A 20,091-nucleotide genomic window follows, 5' to 3' on the forward strand; every position below is an offset into this window, starting at 1 on the left:
GAGATTTCTCCTCTCCTTGTGGGATAAGGGGCTCGCAAGGATGCCTTGGCTACTGTGTTGTGACTTTTGGTGGCCTCTTGGTGCCTTTATGTGGTCCAAACGTGACTCTTATATTTTATGGCCTTTTTTTCCCCTGGGTTTTTATTCCCTGAGTGATTGGTCTGTTCCAGGTCAAGTATACTACTGAGTTTCTCCTGTAACTATCCTTTATCCCTTCTACTTCTACAACCCTGCAGTGCCTCAGTTTCTCTCTGCATCTATAGCAGAGGGGGCTGAGAACATCCCTTCCTGCTCCTTCCCATGCTGTTATCAGCCACCATGAGCTCCACGTCCAAGGCAGAAGGTGCTGCTGGTTCCCAGCTCACAGGACACTGCTTGCTTTGGGGGTTCCCAGGAGCATGGAGCCCCACAATCCCTGTACCTGTACAGTGGAGAGAGGTGTGCTGTGCACTCAGGATCTCCCTGGGACTGAGAGATGCTCCGAGGTGGAGTCTGCAGGCAGTTCTGGATTTCTTCAGCACCTCCAATGGGTTTGTATGAGGTGCTTGGGCGGGGCAGGGAGGAAGGCTCAGCTGTGGGTGTGTCACTGCAGCACCTTCCAAGCCCATCCAAGCCTTGTACACCCCATGAAGGTGGCACCAGTGCAGCCCCTTGTTATTTTCCCTTATTTAAGAGCCCTCTCACTGGTTCCCTGGGAGCATCCCCATGAATTAAAGACTGCCTTTGCTGCGGAGCACTGAGAGCTGCCTGCATAATTTCAAAGTTTTATGACTTGCCTTGAAGGCTCCTATTGATTGGGGTCCTCACCAGCTGATGGAGCTTTTAGGATGGCCTGGACTGGGCAAGCAAGGCTGGAACCTCAGCCTGTCTAGCTTAGCTAAATCACAGCTTAAAACCTCCGTGGCATGAGCACCAGGGCACTGCTGCTCCTGGGAGAGTCTCCCTGTGCACATCCACACCAGAGCTGTTTGCACTTTGAGGTGCTTTTTGGCTTCTCAGTCTCAGCCCAAAATCTGAGATTCCCCATGGGGCCATGCCACATCCCACATGGGGTTTAACCTGGAGAATAATTTTTCTGGGTGGGTTTGATGTTGGCTTAGGAGTTGGAGTGAGGGCATTTTGTGGGGTTTCTGTCCTGCTGAGGCTCCAGGCACTGCTCACTGCTCACTGGGGCAGAGGGATGCTCGTGGGATTTGGAGTTTCTGTGTAACACCCACTGCTGGGTGCAAGCAGCAGCTTCCCCATGGGGCTTCAAGGGGTTCCCATGGGGCTTCAAGGGGTTCCCATGGGGCTTCAAGGGCCACGGCACAGCCAGGGAGGGCCACAGACCCATCATGCTGGGAGGTGGGTGCACAAGCACCCCCATACCCCCCATGCCACCACTCTCTCTGGGTACCACACCCAACTGGGGGCTTTGCCCCCTCCTCCCTGTGCACAGAGCTGGTGCCAGGAACCCCCTTCCCAGTGGCTGTTTGACCTCAGACAATGCCCAGGAGTTGGTGGTGAGTGTGGCCAACCTATGACACTGCAGCCACAGAACTGGCTGCTTCCACCCTCTCCCAGTTTTTGTGTCCTTGGGGGGTCCCTGCCCTCACTCCCTGTTCCCCCCAACCCCAGGGGGGCAGTGCGTGGCTGGGCTGGAGTTTGGGGCAGCAGGAGGGAGGTGGTGGGAGACCCCCATGGCTCCTTTAAGAAACCCACAACCGGCTCCAGAAACCAGCTCAAGGTCACAGCGGGAACCTGCGGACTTGGCAGCAGCCAGCAAGGGAGGAGGGATGGAGGGAGGGAGGGAGGGAAGCAGCCCGAGATCAAAATGAAATCACAGCCAGGGAGAGGGGCTGGCTGGCAGCACAGCGGGCGGGAGGGAAGGTGGGGGGCAGCTGAGCAGGACGTGCAGGGGAGTCCCACCCATGGGTGCCCCCCGCCATTGCTGCAGCCCCAACCCCAGCACAGAGCTTTGAAGCTCCCTGTGCCCCCCAGCTCAGAGCCCTGTGCCCTCTGCAGTCCAGCCGATGTGCCTGTGGTAATTCCAGCCAAGGAAAGTCCCTTTGTGCCCCTGGAGCCACCCTGGGAATGCTGGAGTCACTTCCCTCCCACGGGACTTCCCAGGCTCCACAGGAGCTTTCCAGCTCCAAGAGGAGCAGAGCAGGAGGAAGCTGCTGGCTGGGAGGGTTGTATCCTGCAGCTCATGGCATGCTCCAGTCCCAAATTTTTACCTTATTTTATTTTAAAGCAGCAGCTCCCTGAATCCTGTGATCACTGCTGAGTCTCTGCCTTCTTTTTGGGAGAGGAGGACTTTCAGAGCCACCCTCACTAGAGACCACAGTAGGCAAAACCAAGTCTTGAAAGGCTCAAGGTAGTTAATACAAATGAATTAAAAACTCACAACATTTAATTTCTTTTAAAATTTTGCTATTGAAATGAACCTCACAATTCTGGGTGCTCCAGCTTGCCCTCTGGGCAAGGGAAGCTGAGTGAAGTGAAGGCACAAGGGATGAAGATAAAGACTGTTGGACGGGGGGATGTTCACAGCAGGATTAGCACATCCCTTCACAGCCCTGGGACCTGATCCTGTCCCAGGGCACACAGGGAGACCCTGGCTGAACCCACTGGTGGTTCTGGGGGCACAGGCAGGGGCTCAGGCAGACATCACCCAGGTTGAGGTTCAGCTGTGGCTCCAAAGCTGCTCATTTTGGGGTTGGTTCAGCAATGCCCAGTTTTAATTTTCATCAGCAGAATTAATCTGCGGAGTTCTTTTCCCTTCCTCCCCCTCCCCTTCCTCTCCTACCCGCTTTATTCAAAGAATTTGATCATTTCTCCCAGGAGCTCGGCACCATTAACATTCACTCCCAACGCTGTGAGCTGTGCTGCATCCCCAAGTGCTGCTCCTGCTGCCAGCCCTGCTACCCAACCAGGCTCAGGAGAAACCTGCATCAGCTTCTCCTTCCAACAGCCTGGGCTGGGAGAGCCCCTCCACCCCCTAAATCCATGCCTGGTACCCCCAAATCCACTCCTGGTACCCCCAAATCCACTCCTGGTACCCCCTAAATCCACACCTGGTACCCCCAAATCCACACCTGGTACCCCCAAATCCACACCTGGCTGCCACAGGAGGATGGCACCTGAACTCCAGCTCTGCTCTGCTGGAGCCTGGGCTTCTCCAGCAGATTCAAGCCAAGGGCTCTGGGAAGAACACCCAAGGCAGAGGAATGGCCAAGAGTTACAGGGTTTGGTGATTTAAGACAAGAAGATTGGTGACCTGGGGCTTTCCTGGAGTTGCATAAATTTGCAGACTTGTTTTTCATTAATAACAGTTAACTAACAAATTACTGTTGTTATTATTACTGTTATTATCATTAATGTTATTAAATATTGCAGGCCAGGCTGTCTTCCCTGCAGTTGGCACAGCTCCATCCATCCAGCACCGTGCCTTGGCTCCAAGTGCCTTGGCTCCATAGGTCTGTGTGCTGCAGATCTGTGTGGAATCTATAGAATCTATAGGGGAAGGTGTTTGATCTGAGAGTTTGAGAGGTTGAAGGGGGCCCAAGAGCTTGGGAAATTGAGAACTGAGGAAACTGGAACCTGGTAGGTTTAATGTTTGGCTGGATTGTGGTGGGGACCACCACGACCTGTGTCCAAACCCAGCTGAGTTTCACCCCTGGGATTGCCCAAAAGCTTTTCTGACCCCCATTTCAGGCCCATTTTTCCTCCACAGGTGCTCCAGCAGCAGCACTAACCCACATGTGCAGCCTCTTGCTTTGCATCCAAAGGGATGCTGATGGTCAGTACCAGTCCCAGAGAGGAAAAAGGGATTTTTGCAGCATCTGCTGCCTGTTGGATGCTGTTGAAAGCAGCAGTGGCAGCACCTGCCTGTGTGCAGGCCCTGAGCTCACCTGTGATGAACCATTTCCTTCCTGACCACGAGCCCTCCCGGGATGTCCTGCCTGGGAAATGAAATCAGCTCTGAATGGGAAGTGCAACTGAGCTGGCCCAGCCCAGGAAGAAAAAGAGCAGCAAAAGAAAAACAGATCCAGAAGCTGGAATGGGGGAAAAAAAAATGAAAAAAAACTTAAATGCTGTGTGTGCTGCTGTCCCTGTCACTCCCCCCATAGCCATGGTTGGTGAGGCTGGCTTGTCCCACCAAGGTGGTGCAGAAAGGGGTGATTTTTCCTTTTGCAGGATTCCTGCTTCAGCACAGCCCTTCTCTTCCAGTTCTGGCTCTGGAGAAGGGAGCAGCTGGGTGCTGAGCCCGCCGCAGCCCAGCCCTGCTGCGGGCGAGGGCAAAGAGGCGTTAGCTGAGACGGGAGCCGAGCGCTTTATTTTTAGTCTTGGTTTAACAAGTATTAATTAATAAGAGTGCAAATGCTAATGCCGAGATGACACAAACTGCGTCGCCCGAAATGAATGTTTGGGGCTTGTCTGTGCCAGGATTTACAGCCGGGTGGGTTCACAGGGGCGAAATCATTGCTCAAACTGCAAGGATAAGCTGGGCCGGCTCCTTCCCACCGGGAGCGGCATCGGCCGTGCCGCAGTGGGATGTGCCGGGGGCTCGGGATGGGCTCGGGATGGGCTCGGGATGGGCTCGGGATGGGCTCAGGATGGGTTCTTGGTTGGGTTTGGGGCTGGGCTCGGGGCTGGGTTCGGGGCTGGGTTCGGGATGGGTTCAGGGATGGGCTCGGGGATGGGCTCGGGATGGGTTCGGGATGGGTTCGGGGCTGGGTTAGGGTCTGGCTCTGCAGCAGCGCCTTGTGCTGCCACACCAGCTCATCCCTGCCTGCCGAAATCTTCCCAGGAAGTTTTGCAAAGTGTGGATTATTTTAGTCTCTGCCCGTCGGAGGTGCAGGGTCGTACCTTGCAGAAGGATTCTTTCAGCTAGTGAAGACTTCAATCTTTGCAGAAAAAGATTCTCTTTCACCTGGTCAAATCCCTCTGTCCTGCTCATTCCCTGCCTGCGTCTTCCTGCCCTGAGAGCTGGGCTTGGCTGGAGGGTTGGCAGGAGGCTCAGGAGAATGAGGAGGTGAAGAAATACCCAATGGCAGTAAGACTTGAAGAGTTTTTCCCATCAGCACCAGCATTCTGCCTGGTTTTGCTGGCATCACAGAAATTATGAACTTGAAGCTCCATCACTGTTAAGGCTGGTTTTAGGATATTTTTGGGTTTCCAGTGAGGTGCTGTGAGACAGTGATGGTGGCTTGGGGTCTTGTGTGTTGTCCAGTGACTTAAACCTCTCCAGTGGGGTTCTTGAATCAGTGAGGGAAGAGCTCAGTCAGGCCAGATCCAGGCCAGGTTTTCCTCCTCCTTTCTCCTCTCAGCTGCGGGCAGGAGGGAGCTGCTACCTGCCTGACACAGCTGCTGCTGCTGCTTTGGAAGCCCAGCCACCTCCAGCAAGCCCTGCTCACCCGGGATGGCAGGGCAGGGAGCTGGAGGCCGGGGAGTGTGGCCAGTGCAAGCCACACTGGCCACTGCACTGAGAGCCAGGGATGCTGCTCGGTGTCCACACTGCATCCTCCCACTGCATTCTCCTGATGCATCCTCCCACTGCATTCTCCTGATGCATCCTCCCAGGGCACACCTTGTCCCCCCAGAGCGCTCACTGCATCCCCCAGCCCCTGAGGGGGTAGAGAGAGGAGCTGGCAGGACTCCCATGGGGGACTGGATCCCTCAACCTTCCCATGCCGGGTGTCTCCCTGTCACCTGAGGGGGCTCAGCTGTGATTTTGGGAAAGCCAAGATGGGCTGAGTTGGTTTTTTTGTTTGGTTGTTTTCTTTTTTTCAATGGGCTGGAATGATACAGGACTGAGAGTGTGCAGGGAGGTGTCACTCTCCAGGGTGATGTGGTGGTTCAGGGTGAGGGGGCACAGGGTGGGACTGTGGGGTGCTCCACTGAGTGCCACAAAATTCCTGGTCTGGGGTTTGGGTGGTAGACTGGAGCCACTGTGTCACTGGAGCAGGTTTCTTGGATGAAATGGCTAGATCTTAGAAATTAAAGCAATTTAGCCCAGCCTCATGCAAGCCAGCAGACAGCCCTGCACTGGGGTTGGGTCTGAGGATGCTCTGGAATGGCCCCTCACAGCCCTCCCCACCCCACAGGCACCCAAGCAGGGCACTGGGGACCAGAGAAGAAATGCCCACCCATGGGCTCACCAAACTGCCCCGTGTCCCCTCGGGCTGGGTTTTCCAGGGGGGGATGCAGGGCAGTGCTTTGTGGCCGTGGCCCAGAGCGGCTCCCCAGCCAGCGCTGCCACGCTGCTCTTCAGCAGCTCTGCTCCATCATCGAATTTTAATTTAGTTAGTTGAGTTCTTTAAACAGTGTGAACTTGCTAAGTGCTTTGCATATTTTATACTCATGAGTAACATTTATCAAACAGAAAGTACAATTAATCAAAGAGGGGAGCGTTTGTAACTTGGAGCAGTTTGTATTCTCTCTCTTTTCCTCCCTGCTGTACCTTTTCTCTGTGTCTCCCTCCTCTTCCTCTTCCTCTTCACTGCCCTGCACTGGCCAGGGAGCCAGGACATATATAATTCCCTCTCTCTCCCTCTTTCCTCTCATCAAAACCTGTACACCATACAAACACATTAAAAATTTTTTTATATTATGTATGTATGTGTGTATATCTATACATTTATATATCTATATCTGTGCACCTATATATGCATATACCTATATCTATCTGCCTATCTGGTATACAAATATATGTGTATATATGAATGATGTATATGGCAGGCTGTATATATAATATTTGTAGGAATAAATTTATACTATATATGGTATATATACACATATGTACACAGTTATATTCACACTATTATGCACACATTGTATTTTTATATATATGGTATTTATGTATATTCACTATACCCATTATCTACTAGCTGCAGTGTATAGTCTATCACATTCTATTATACTACATATAATAAATAGTTTTTTTATATTTTGGGCTTCTGGGGGGTCAGCAGCGTTGCTGGGGGTGCTGCAGCCTCCTGACAAGAGCCAGCAGCCAAGGGAGTGAGGTGGGATGGACAGTCCCAGCCCTGAGCTGTGCTGCAGGGACACCTGGCCTGCAGAAGTGCCTGACCAGCTCCAGACTGTTTGGGGACAGCGACCAGTGGCTGGTGACGGGGACATGGGAAGCCCTGACAAGGGCAGGAGTGTGGCTGCAGCCCCCCAGCCCATGTCCCCTCTCTGGCTGGGTGCTTGGGATGAGGCACAGACCAGGGGCTGCTCTGGAACAAGCAGGGACAATGCCCTCTGTCCCCAAGGCATCTGTGTTAAGGCAGAATCACCCAAACCATGTCAGCTTTTGCCTACAAACACCCTTGGGCAACACAGAAGAAGCCCCTGCTGGTACCTGGAGGAGGACTGGCACCAGGGCTGGAAGGTGAGAGGTGACAAAGGGACCTGTGGCTCTGAGTGCCTTGGTGGCTCTTGGCAGAGCATGGAGGAGCCCTGACCTAATTTGTTCTGACTTCCCAAGCCTTGGCCATGGCACAGCAGAGCCAGCTGAAGGAGCTGGGCAAACGTGGGCATGGGGCAGGGTTGGCCAGGGTTGAACCCTGCTGCCAAGGCAGAGCAGAGGAGATGGGAACATCCCCTGTGGTTCCCAGGAAAGCACCTCAGGGCTCCTCCCATGGCCTTGGAGGTTTCAGTGCCCTTTTAATTGCCATCAATGGCATCAAACAGGGCAGGAGGTGCCCACCTGGACCCGGGTTAAACGGCACCGAGGGAAGGGCTGTGCCGGCACTGCAGGACCTGCCTTGCAAATCACCTGCAACAACATGTGCTGTCCTGGTCACCTCCTCTCAAAAATGATAGTGCAAAATTAATTAGAATTAATTAATCAGAAAAGGGTAATAAGGGTGATTAGGCACCTGGGGAAAAGGAAAAAAAAAATATTCCTGAAGAGCAATCGCAGCACCATGATTGCCTTGGAAGGTGGCGAGTGAGTGGGAGCAGGAGGGAGGGTGTGCAGGGAAACAAATGGGCTGGAGAGAGGGTCTGGGGGTGTTTTCTGTCTCGTCACACAAGGAATTACTGAATGACAAGATTGAAACCCGTCAGAGGAAAAGCATTTCCCAGCAGCAGTGACCACGGGGAGGCAGCTGAGCCCAGGAAGGCACGGGCGGCTCTGCGGCGTGGCTGGAGCTGTGGCTGCTGCTGCCACTATTTTTAAGGATTTGGCTTTCCACAAACTGGCCCCAAGGCTGGACCTGCAGAGAGTGGGACTCAACAGGGAGTCCTCAGTGCTGGGACCCTCATCCCCAGCTGGGCTCGGAAACATGGCAAGCTCAGGGACACTCAATTTAGTTTTCCTTTTAATTTTCAGTCACACTCTGTTACCTTAACGAAATTAATAACAATAATAGTATAAAATCAAAGGAAACATTTGCAAAGAAGACCTGTCCCCGAGCTAAGACAACTGCTGCAGATTTCATCGGAACCTGAGGGGCCAAAGCAGAGCCCCAGTCCCTGGAGGGGATGGAGCACCATTCCCTTTCTGCCATCATGAAGGGTTTTGGCAGTAGGGAAGAATGGAGAAGGTGGATGGGGCTTAATGGAAAGTATTCAGTGCAGCTCAGTGAAATAAAGGATAAAAGTGCCTTTTGTTGGGGAAGCAGAGACAGCAAATAGTGCAGGCACCATGGAAGACATGTGGCATGGATGGGATGCAGGTGCCCATTGCCTGCTTGAAAACACAGGTGACAAGTGGAGCAATGCAACGGCTGCTGGCAGCTTCTGTGAGGGGAAAACTGCTGGGTTTGGGAGATTCAGGTGCCTGTGCATGCGGACACTCACCCCCTGCACCTCCCAAACACCCCTCCTACCTGTGAGCAGCAAGGTGCCACCACCTAGTGCTCAGTGTCCCCTCCCTGGTGACAGAGAGCCTTGTTCCTTTAAAACATAAAAACAAACTGCAAAAAGCAGTGCTTTTTGTGCACAGAGGCGCTCTTACTGTGTCCCCTGCTCTGCAGTTGACTCAACACACGCTCCTGGTGTCAGCCCTCAGCCCCCAGCTCGGGTCACTGCTGTCCCCAGCACACTCAGGTCCTTTCGCAGGGACTCACTCAGGGCACCCGGGAGCCCAAAAGGTGTCCCAGGCTCTGTTTGCTTGCCCGAAGGTGGGGACTCCATTTTTGCATATGTCCCATGGAAGGATGGCAAGGGGCTCTGTCCCTGAGGCCGTGTCCTGGCTGTGCCATGGATTTCTGGATGGTCGTGGGCAGAGCAGCTCTGTTTTGGGGGGTGTCGGTACCGGTGTGTCGGTACCGGTGTGTCGGTACCGGGGTGTCGGTACCGGGGTATCGGTACGGGGGGTTTCGGTACCGGTGTGTCGGTACCAATGTGTCGGTACCGGGGTGTCGGTACCGGTGTGTCTGTAGCGGGGTATCGGTACCAGGGTGTCGGTACCGGTGTGTCGGCACCGGTGTGTCAGTACCGGTGTGTCGGTACCGGTGTGTCGTTACCGGGGTGTCGGTACTGGGGTGTCGGTACCGGGGGTATCGGTACCGGGGGTGTCGGTACCGGTGTGTCGGTACCCGGTGTGTCGGTACCGATATTTCGGTACCCGGTGTGTCGGTACCGGTATGTCGGTACCGGTGTGTCGGTACCGGGGTGTCGGTACCGGTGTGTCAGTACCGCGGTGTCGGTACCGGGGTGTCGGTACCGGTGTGTCGGTGCCGGGGGTGTCGATACCGGGTGTGTCGGTATCGATGTGTCGGTACCGGGGTATCGGTACGGGGGGTATCGGTACCGGTGTGTCGGTACCGGGGGTGTCGGTACCGATGTGTCTGTACCGGTGTGTCGATACCGGGGGTGTCGGTACCGGGGTGTCGGTACCGTTGTGTCGGTACCAGTGTGTCGGTACCGGGGTGTCGGTACCGGGGTATCGGTACCCGGTGTGTCGGTACCGGGGCACGAGCCGGTCCCGCTCCCCCTCAGGACTCACCGAAGTTCCCGCGGCGCAATGGCGGGACAACAGCGCCCCCTGGCGGCCAGAACGGGACACGGCGGGAGGGGACGGGACGGGACCGGGACAAGGACCGGGACAAGGACAACGGCGGGACAGGACCGGGGCTGGGGACACGCGGGCAGCCCGGCCAGGACATCCCCTCGGTTTCTTGTTCTGGCGACCCCGGGTCCCGTCACCCCGGTGCCAGCCGGGCTCCGCTCCCGGGGTATCCTGCCCCTCGAGAACCGCGCGGTACCTGCGGGCTCCGCGGGGGCTGCCCGGTCCGCCCCAGTCCTCCCACCCCTGTTCCAGTCCGTCCCGGTCCGCCCCAGTCCGTCCCGGTCCGCCCCAGTCCGTCCCAGTCCGTCCCAATCTGTCCCTGACCGTCCCAATCTGTCCCAGTCCGTCCCAGTCCGTCCCAGTCCGTCCCGGTCCGTCCCAGTCCGTCCCGGTCCGTCCCAGTCCGTCCCAATCTGTCCCAGTCCGTCCCAGTCCGTCCCAGTCCGTCCCAGTCCATCCCAGTCCGTCCCAGTCCATCCCAGCCCATCCCAGTCCGTCCCAGTCCGTCCCAATCTGCCCCAATCCATCCCAGTCCATCCCAGTCCGTCCCACCGCTGCCCACCCCGGCCCCCGGCCCGGAGCGCCCCCGCGCGGGCAGCAGCGGGAGAGCAGGACATGTCACGTCCATGACGTCACTGTGACGTCACCACCACGCCGCCGCCTGGTTGGTCCCCGCGGCCGCCCGTCCCGTGGGGGGGGCAGCGCGCGGCCGCCGCCGGAGGTAACGGGGGGGGGGCCCGGGGGTCGCGGCCGGGCCCGGGGGAGCGGCGGGAGCGGCGGCACCGGCACCCCCGGGAAACACCGGGCAACACCGGGCAACCCCCGGGAAACACCGGGCACCCCCCGGGCACCCCCGGCACGCCTCTCCGCGGGCCGCCGCCGCCGCCGGGGTTGGCCGGCGGAGCTGCCCGGGCCGGGGCCGGGGCCGGGGTAGGGCTGCCCCCGTGGGCGGGAGGCGAAGGGGCCGGGTCGGGCCTTGCAGCGGGGCCGCCCCTCGCCCCGCACCGGCTGCGGTAACACCCCCGGGCCCGGGTGGGAACCCCACGGCGGCACCGCCTCAGCCCCTCGGCCTGCGGAGCCCCCCGAGAGCGGCCCCGGTGACCCCTCCGCGCCCGGTGACCTTCCCCCCGCGGCTGCGGCAGCCCCGGCCTTCGCCGCCCCACTGCCGCGGGCACCGGCCGCGTTCCGGGGCTCCTGGGGCAGCGGGAGGGCTCGGGAACAGGTTTGGGTTCGGGTTACTGGGGCTGTGACACCCTGAAAAATGTGTCACCGGGGACTCACCGAGCCGAAGGCAGGCCAAGGAATGGAATGGGGTCACTGCCGGGAGGGTGAGCCTGGTCCCAGCCCATGAGGAGCCCAGACAGGAGCGCTGGAAGAGAACCCCCCATGCACTGGCTACACTCGTGGCTCTGCCTCTGAGCTAAGGGGCAGCAGCAGCTCCTGTCCCCCAGCCTCCCTGGGAGTGTGTCTCTGGGACTGGGGTGTCTCCTACCTGTGGTTTCCTGGGGCCATGGTCACACTTACAGGACTAGAAGGGTGATTTGGCACTTAAATCCCATCTTCTCTGCTCCTAGATCACAGCGTAGACCAGCTCCTGGCACCACTGAGCCAAACTGGATTTCCACCGGTGACCTGTAAGTTGAGATGTGGTGTCCCCCTTTCCTATCCCTAGGCTGTTTGAGGCCACGTGGGGCCACCAAACCTGTCTAAGCTGTCACAGAAAAGGTTTTGTGTCTAATGGGGTATTTGCCAGCAAATTCAAGCATCGAACTCTATATATTTCTTTATTTGTAAAGGTGTTTGAAGTCCTTGAATTTACCCTTTGGCCACCTTAAATCTAGTTTCTAATCCCCAGCGCAGTTAATCAAATCCATAGTGGTTTGAATTATGAGATGCCTGGGGGGGATTTATAGCTTGTATTGCTGATTATACCTTGACTTTATTATATTGCAAATATCTAACTTATGGTCACGGCTGAGATTTACAATCCTCAGGTAGGTGCTCAGGATAACTTTTAGCAACTCGAGATGTAATTGGAGGTGACTGATGGGGTTGTCGCCACACATAAACCTGGAATCTGTAAAATGTTAAGGCAGGGAAAGGAGAGGCAGAATAGGTGAAAAGGGTGGGTCAGCCTTAAAATATAATTGTATAATTGCGTGTATTGCTGAGCAAGGCTCTGCCATGGCTGTTCTGGCTGAGGCATCTGCCCAGGGAGTGGTTTTGGGCTTGTTGGTCTCCAGAAAATACCAGGATTTAAATCTTTGTTCCTTCTTGCTCTCAGCTGAAGGTTTTTGTAGTTTGCAGTAGCCCTGGGGAGGGGGAAGGGGTGGTAAGCAGGTGTGGGGTACTGGCAGAGCTGACTCATTCCTGGCTGGTTTGGGGTTCTCCCATCCCAGGGGAGCAGCGAGTCCCGAGTGGGCGCTTGCCCTTGGCCAGCATGACCAGCGAGGTGGTGGAGAACGAGTTTGAGTTTTACTCCAAGGCAGAGAAGTACTGGAAGGATGTGCCCGCCACGGTGGATGGCATGTTGGGGGGCTACGGCCACATCTCCAGCATCGACATCAACAGCTCCAGGAAGTTCCTGCAGAGGTTTCTGCGGGTAGGTGGCACAGTTTGTCATCCTCATAAACCCCACCCTTCTCCCAGTGTGGAGCTGGGCTCTTCCCTCTGAATTGCTCCATGGGATCCTCTGTGTGGTTGTCCCGTTTCTCCTCTGTGGGATTCACCCCTCACGGTGGTTGTTGCAGGATGGCCCCAACCGGACAGGGACAACCCGTGCTCTGGACTGCGGGGCTGGCATTGGCCGGATCACCAAGCGGCTGCTGCTGCCCCTCTTCAAGACAGTGGACATGGTGGATGTGACAGAGGATTTCCTCACCAAGGCCAAGAGCTACCTGGGCGAGGAGGGCAGGCGAGTGCGCAACTACTTCTGCTGCGGCCTCCAGGACTTCAGCCCTGAGCCAAACTCCTACGATGTCATCTGGATCCAGTGGGTCATCGGTGAGGGTCACCGCCTGTGGGGTCTTTCCAGCCTGTCCCGTTCCCTGAGGGGCAGGTACCCCGTGCACTGGGGAGAGCAGCTTGAGGTCTGCCAGGAGGATGAGGATCACAGCAGGGGTGGGGGCCTGGGGTGAGCAGTCGTCCCCCATCCCATGGAGGGGCCCTGTACTTTTCCCCCCAAGCCCTCAGAGGCCAGAGCAGAGATGTGGGTTGGATGGAGCTGAGCAGTGAGACACAAATTGGACACCCCCAAGCTAAAGCTGTCCCTGCAGATGTCTCAAGTATTTGGCCACTTGGATCTGGAGGGATCCCAAATGCAGCTTCTGTGTTTCCTCCCCTTGGTCACCCCCTGCCCTCTAACCCCTGCTCTGCCCCTCCAGGACATCTCACTGACAACCACCTCTCCGACTTCCTGAAGCGCTGCCGTGCCGGCCTGCGGCCCAACGGCATCGTGGTCATCAAGGACAACATGGCTCAGGAGGGTGTGATCATGGACGATGTGGACAGCAGCGTCTGCCGGGACCTGGACGTGGTCCATAAGATCATCCGCAGAGCTGGGCTGCACCTCCTGGCAGAGGAGCGCCAGGAGAACTTCCCTGATGAGATCTACCACGTCTACACCTTTGCCATGAGATGAGGGCAGCGGGAGAAGGTCTCTCCCGTGTCGTGACTCCCCTTCCAGGGGCTGGTGACAAGGACGGGACTTTGTCTTCCAAGTGCTGCTGTTTGTGAAAGAGGTGTTTGCCAAATACATTTTCCTGCTGTTGCACTTCTGCACGTGAGGTTTGTCGGATGCATGTCGGCTCCGTGTCTCCCTCAGGGGCTCTGGACAGGAGCAGGAGGGTCTCCCGTGCTCCATGGTGATCCGAGGTGATCCATGGGCTGGAGCAGTTGCTGGCTGCAGTGCACAGGGCTCCTGCTCATGAACAGGAGCTTGGGGCATGCACTGGGCTCCATTCCTTACTTGGGTGTTTGACCCCTTCCTGCTGCTCAGCAATGAGCTGGGTAAGGCAAAGAGGAGAAACCTCAGCTGTTTCCCTGGGTAGTGTGGGGAGGTAACTCCACGTTCTGGGGCTTTGAGGGGGCCTCACCTTTAAACCCCTGAGCAGAACTCCTACATGGGCAGCAAAAAGGGAGTCCCCACATCCTCCTGCAGGGATGGGTGTATCCCAGACAAAGCCTTGCAACCCCAGCAGTGCACTGGTGTGGTCTGAGCTGCTCCCAGAGCCACCCAGGCTGTCACCTCCAGCTCCATCGCTGTGACACTGTGCTCCCCCAGCACCCCACACCACCACCTGGCTTTGAGCACTCCCATCCTCTCTTTGGCCATATTCCCTTCATTTACCCAAGTCTGGCCACAGCAGCATGCCAGGGGTGAGCCCAGGTGCAGAAGTGGCTGCAGCTCGACCCTCCAGCCATCCCCCATTCCTGTCCTTCACCCCACCTCTCCTAAGGAAAAACAAGCCCCTGTTGTTATTATAGAAGGCCTCGTTTAATTGTTCAGTTCCCATTCCAGACACCAGGGCAGAATTTGATCACATAACCGGATTTTTTTAAGCACCAGTTCATCAGGACACACAGTTCCAGTTTCAAATACCAGTGAATCCCAGATCCACCTGATACAAACTGTCTTTAACCAGAACAGATTTTTCCTCTTCGTTTTCTGCATCTGTACCCCATGAAAAGCAGTACAAACCAACAAAGCTGTGTGGGGCTCAGCTCTGTGGCCAGCCTTTGGCACGTCATGAGGAAGCAGGTGCCTAGGAAGGGGAGCCAGGCAGCTGTGGCAAGGCTGGAACATGAGTCCTCCAGGTGCAGCAATTCCTTCTGGGAAGGAGGCACTGGAGAATAAGATCCTGGGAAAGAGCCAAGGACTGGGGAGGCACAAGGCACTCAGCTGCTGACTGCCCATTCCTCATCCTTGCACAAGGAACACACCATGATGTTAGGAAACAGTGTGTGTGTTTTGGAGCCAAATAACTCTCAGATGTCCTTGGTGGATACTCCTCTATGCCAGGATGGGGTGCAGCAACTCAGAGGGCGTGGAGCACTCAGGCACTGTTCCAGTCCCACTTCCCTTCGCTCCCGTCCCCGGTGTCAGAAGTGCACACTGAGCAAGGAAGGCATCCACACACACAGGGTGATGCTAGACCTGCTTCCACCACCAGGAGCAGAGGCAGGAAAGCCAGAACACCTCTTCCTTCTCCCAGCACCCCGAGGCATCTCCCAACTCCACTGGACATCTAAGGCACTGCATGACCCACCCATGGCAGGGCTGGGGGAGAGAGGACAGGCTGCCTGTCCAGTCACAGCCTCCAACCCACTGATCCTGACCCCAGGCCTTTGCTTATCTCCCTCCAAACCAGCCCCAGTATCCAGCTCCCCTATGTCCAGGAGCTCTGCCTGCCTCCCCACAACGTGCCCCAGAGCAACGAGACCTTCACAAACACAGGTGTGACGCTGTGCCCAAGAAAACACCCCCAGAATGCCACAGAGAGGGACTCCATGGGCAGCACCTCTTGCTGCGGAGAAAACTGTCCCAGAGCAGAGATGGTGGCTGTAGGCACAGCAGGACTGTGGAGGGAGCAGACAGAGGCACTGTCAGGCTCACAGGTCCTCGTGCCCAGCAGCAGCGTGGTCGATGAGGAGGTACCACTTCAGCCGGTCTGGGAGAGGCAGAGCCTTGATTTTGTCATCCACTGGCCAGGGTTTCAGGCGCTGCCGGATGAACACCCTGCACAGGTGTTTCAGTGCCTGTGGCGAGCGCTCCAGCTGCTTCAGAGAGCAGAACAGAGTCTGAACCTTCTCCCCATGGAACCTACAGCTGCTGGTGTTGACCTCGAAATTGCTGGGCAGCTGGATGGCCTGTGAACTGGCCATCATGAGCTCCAGCAGAGTCTGACCCTTCTGCATGAGGTCTGAGGAATAGGTTTCATCATCAAAGCGACTGAGGTGCCAGCAGAGGTGCTCAAAGGCGATGTGGAAGCCGGACCAGCACGAGGGACCATGGAGGGAGCAGTTGTAGGCAGCGCCTGACTCCAGCAAGAACCGCAGCAGGGGGAAGTAGTCTTTGAAGCTCTTTAAGCAGAAGTGTGTGAGGGACTCCGAGGCTGGGCACTCGCTGGGGTTGGCACCGTGGGCCAGCAGCAGCTGCGTGACACGGAAGCAGAAGCGCTCGATGTCCTCGGCCTCCTCCTCGCTGTAGCTGTACGCCATCTCTCCCAGCAGGTAGATGACATAGGTGAAGACAGTGTCACCATCTTTGGTGGCAGCCCTGACATCTGCGCCTGCAGGACGGGACAGAGAACATAACTGACACTGCAGAGTGTGAGGCCAGGCCAGCACCAACTCCAGCACCCCTGGGCTTTTCTCTGACTCCATAAAGGAGTCAGGAGAGCAGTGCCTGGTGCTGCACAAAGAATCAGCCAGCCCAGAAAGGGGAGAAGGTTTTCTTTACCTCCTTCCAGCAGAAGACGGATGCTGTCAGTGTTGTGGATCTGGCCACTGTCACTGCTGGCCAGGGCATGCAGCAGTGCTGTCTTCCCTGCAATGGAGCAATCAGTTAGTCACAGGACGATAGGGTGACACCCCAAAAGGCAGGAAGGAAAACAACCCGCCCCACCCACCAGACAGTCAAACATAGGGAGTGACAACCCTTCTTCTGGCAGAGGCTTCCACTGTCCCCGTGATGGTGCCCAGCTGTGGGGACAGTCAAAGGCCACACGTGCAGGGCTCGTGGAAGCCTCAGTGGGTCTATGTGCCATGGAAGAGTGAGTTTTAGAGCAAGTGCTCTAGGACCACAGAGGAACAGCCCCACCCCACCTCCCGTGAACTGCACAGAGCTAGGTTCAGCCCTTTTCACACAGCCAGCACACCAGGAGAAAATACCGAGTGCAGGGAGGTTCTGCCAGCTTCCTCCCAGCCCCCAAACCCGACTGTAAGCAGGGAGCAGGTGCAGCAGCAAATGGCCCAGCCCTGTGCCCTGCCCCAGCCCACCCTCAGCTGGGGGATCCGGGCGGGGCGCACGGACCGTTCTTGTCAGCGGCGTTGACATCGGCCCCCAGCCGCAGCAGCCGCCGCAGGCACGGCAACCGCTCGGGCTCCTCGCTGGCCAGGTCCAGGGGACTGCTCTCATGGATCTGCAAAACAGCTAAAAACAGTTAAAACACACTGGCAGATGTTGAAGTCTGTGAGCGTCAGCAGGGAGTTGCTGCTGGGGCTTTATCTGTGCCACAGTAAGTTTATCTCAGCCTCCTCCCACACATCACTCCAAGGGAGGGGCTCAGCCAAAGGAACGCGACCTTCAGGCACAGCACCACGGACAGCGGGCACAGGGATGTGCCGAGGGGCAGCAGCACAAGGAGGAGGGAAGCAGGAGGGAAGCAGGAGGGCTGTCCCCACACAGCAGAGCAGCTCAGCTGGCCCTGCCCAGGCAGCGAGGCCGTACCCGGTCCCTGCGGTTGATGTCGGCGCTGTGGCGCACCAGGAGCTCCACCACGTCCGGCTGGTTACGCAGCACCGCCATGTGCAGCGGGGTGTAGTAGGTGACGGGGTCTAAGGACAAAAACAGTCAGAGAGAACAAAGGGCTTCCCCAAAACGGCCCCAGCGCCTGCCAGGAGTGGAAGGGGACAGCTGAGGAGGGCCCTGGGAGCACAGTGATGCCTGTGAAAACAGGGCTGTCATGCCAAAAGCCCCCAAGTCCCTGGTGTACACACAAGGCACAGCCACACTACTCCAGCAAGGAGCAGGAGTGTCTGAGCTGGCAGCACCCCCTTTTCTGCCCCAGCTACCCCCACCTGCCAGGGCAGCTTCTCATCTGCCGGTTCCTCCTGGCCCAGCCCCATTCCCACCGGCCTCACCTTCAAAGCTGAGGTCAGCACCGAATTCCAGGAGGATTTCTGCAGCTGGGACGAGCCCCAGCTCGGTGACCTTCAGCAGGGCATAGCTCACACCTTCCTGATAAAATGGGGAGTGGATCTCCCTCTCCAGGACTCTTCTCACAGCTGAGACCTGGCTGTCACTGTCCAGGCAGGCAGGGCTTGAGACACACAAAAACCCAGCAGTTACACAGTGAACACAGCTCAGGTGTGCAAGGGTCAAAGTGGCACCAGGGAAGAAGGAAAATCCCTGGTCTTCCCTCTGGTCCTGTACCCAGTGGGTCTCTGACCTGCTGGTTGTGGGGTTACTCAGCAGCCTCAGGGCTGAGCTGAGCCCCAGTTTAGGCTTTGTTGCCAGAGGTCAGGCAGAAAAGGCTGTTCCTGGGGAGCCCCCACAGCTCCTGTGTTTGCCTTGCTGCACCTCCCTGTTCCCAAAGAACAGCAGCAAAAGGAGGCTTGGTGGGATGAGCTGCTCCCCAGGACTGGGGGCTGTCCAAGCCAACGCTGTCCAACCTTGGCCACCTCCCTGAGCTCCAACCATCACCCAAAACCACCCTGGGGTGTTCAGCCCCCTGCTCTTACCTCTCCAGGGAGCTCTGCCCCTCTGTGTCCGGTGTGGCCAGCAGCCCCAGGAGCTCATCCACCAGGGGCTGGTACTCCAGGACGATCCTGCGGAAGCCGTGCAGGAAAGGCATCGTGCTCTACCCCTGTCCTCTGAGGGGCTTCTCCCTCCTTCCAAACAAACGAGGCTTTCAGCAGGTTTGAACACAGAAGCAAACACAGCCTCCCCCCTCCTTATATATAAAGGCAGCGCAGGGATCTCCTCCCACACACCGATCTGGTGTCTCCAAATCATCTCCTGCACGCTGCAGTTATCTGGGCACGGCTGGGAACGCCCAGGCGGAGCCAGGACGGGCACACAGCCCCTGTGGGAGCCAGGACGGGCACACAGCCCCTGTGCCAGGAGCCCCCGCAGGCTGCGGGTGCTCCGAGGGGTCTGCAGCCAGCAAAGCCCTGCCTGGCTTTTTGGGAGAGGGGGCTGGAGCCACCCCAGGGACCACCCACCCCACAGATCCCTCCTGGAGTGCAAGCCCAGGAAGCCCCAAAATCCCCGGGCAGCCCACGGCGAGGGAAGGACAGGAGCCCCAGACCCCAGCGGGAGGAACGAGACCCTGCACAAAAACCACACATCTTCATTTCCTTATCGCTCTTTACCGAGCTTTAACAGCCCAATTAAAATAAGCTAGGGAAAATAAACACTAATTTGTTTTTCTGCTCGTTTTACAATGCTTTAAAGCCGGAATATTTTTGTTATTATCAGCACGTACGTGTAAATAAATAAATAAGGGTATGCACCACTGCTGACATACAAATATTTTTAGGTGCATTAAACACACCATCACACCTTTCTCTGAGGAGGTAGATCAGGCTATAGCAGGGAAAAAAAAAAACAAAAAAAAACCAACGAGTCCATAAAGCTCGGTTCTTTTTCACAGATAAACACCCACGAATTTAAAGGCAACCCCCGCCGAGCAGGAGGGGAGGGAAGGGAAGGGAGGCCCCGGCAGCGCCCTCCCCTCACGGCTCCCCGCGGCCCGGCCGCCCCTCACCTGCCCGGGCACCGCCACCGCCACCGGAACCGGAACCGGAACGAGAACGGGAACGGGAACGGGAACGGGAACGGGACCTGCGGGGGCGGGGCCTCGGCGGGGGGTGTGGCCTAAACACTGGGCGTGGTCATGGGGGCGTGGCCTGACTGGGGGCGTGGTCTCGCTGAAGGTGCGGCCCTATAGAGCAGCATTGCGCGTGGGCGTGGCCTTAATGGGGCGTGGCTTTAACGGGGCGTGGCTTTAGTGGGGCGGGGCGTGGCCGTGGCGGGCGTGGCCAGCAGGGGGCAGCACGCGGCCGCGCGCAGGATGGGGGGACGGGGACATCCCCCGGGGTCCCCTCCTCTGTCCCCCCCTCTTTTCCCCCGCTCTGTCCCCCCCTTCCAGCCCCCCTCTGTCCCCTCCCGAGGTGTCACGCCCCTCGTATCCCCTACCTCGGTGTCCTCCCCCCTCCCGGGTGTCCCCCATCCCGGGTGTCCCCCATCCCGGGTGTCCCCGTTTTCCCCGATGTCCCCCCTCCCTCTGGAGGACCCACCCAGGCCGGGCTGGCTTTGCTGGGAGCTGGCACCCAGTGGCTGCCGCCTCCCCGGGGCTCGG

At 57.4% G+C, this 20,091-nt stretch overlaps 2 protein-coding genes and 1 long non-coding RNA gene across 5 annotated transcripts in view; 2 read left to right on the forward strand and 1 right to left on the reverse strand.

The window, feature by feature from the left end:
• The window catches only part of LOC115497566 (uncharacterized), a 68,591-nt gene that overhangs the window by 15,153 nt on the left and 33,347 nt on the right, over positions 1–20,091 (forward strand). The gene's annotated exons all lie outside the window — the stretch shown is intronic.
• NTMT1 (N-terminal Xaa-Pro-Lys N-methyltransferase 1) lies at positions 10,632–13,778 on the forward strand. 3 transcript variants are annotated; one of them, XM_030286545.4, is made up of 5 exons: positions 10,632–10,727; positions 11,581–11,640; positions 12,406–12,608; positions 12,757–13,009; positions 13,390–13,778. In XM_030286545.4, the coding sequence occupies exons 3-5, from the start codon at positions 12,447–12,449 to the stop codon at positions 13,644–13,646; spliced, it is 672 nt and encodes a 223-aa protein (XP_030142405.1). In that variant the 5' UTR covers positions 10,632–10,727; positions 11,581–11,640; positions 12,406–12,446; the 3' UTR covers positions 13,647–13,778. The 3 variants fall into 3 exon arrangements, with proteins under 3 accessions (XP_030142405.1, XP_072792656.1, XP_072792657.1); XM_072936555.1 differs by lacking the exon at positions 10,632–10,727 and adding an exon at positions 10,852–10,936; XM_072936556.1 differs by lacking the exon at positions 10,632–10,727 and adding an exon at positions 10,912–10,930.
• ASB6 (ankyrin repeat and SOCS box containing 6) lies at positions 14,480–19,592 on the reverse strand. Its single transcript, XM_002198440.6, has 7 exons — positions 19,498–19,592; positions 18,470–18,619; positions 17,870–18,048; positions 17,457–17,563; positions 17,040–17,148; positions 16,467–16,553; positions 14,480–16,296 (listed from the first exon to the last, which is right to left on the reverse strand). Exons 2-7 carry the CDS (start codon positions 18,580–18,582, stop codon positions 15,617–15,619), a joined length of 1,275 nt encoding a protein of 424 aa, XP_002198476.4. The 5' UTR covers positions 18,583–18,619; positions 19,498–19,592; the 3' UTR covers positions 14,480–15,616.

Source organism: Taeniopygia guttata, chromosome 17, assembly GCF_048771995.1.
Source record: "Taeniopygia guttata chromosome 17, bTaeGut7.mat, whole genome shotgun sequence".
NCBI lineage: Eukaryota > Metazoa > Chordata > Aves > Passeriformes > Estrildidae > Taeniopygia > Taeniopygia guttata.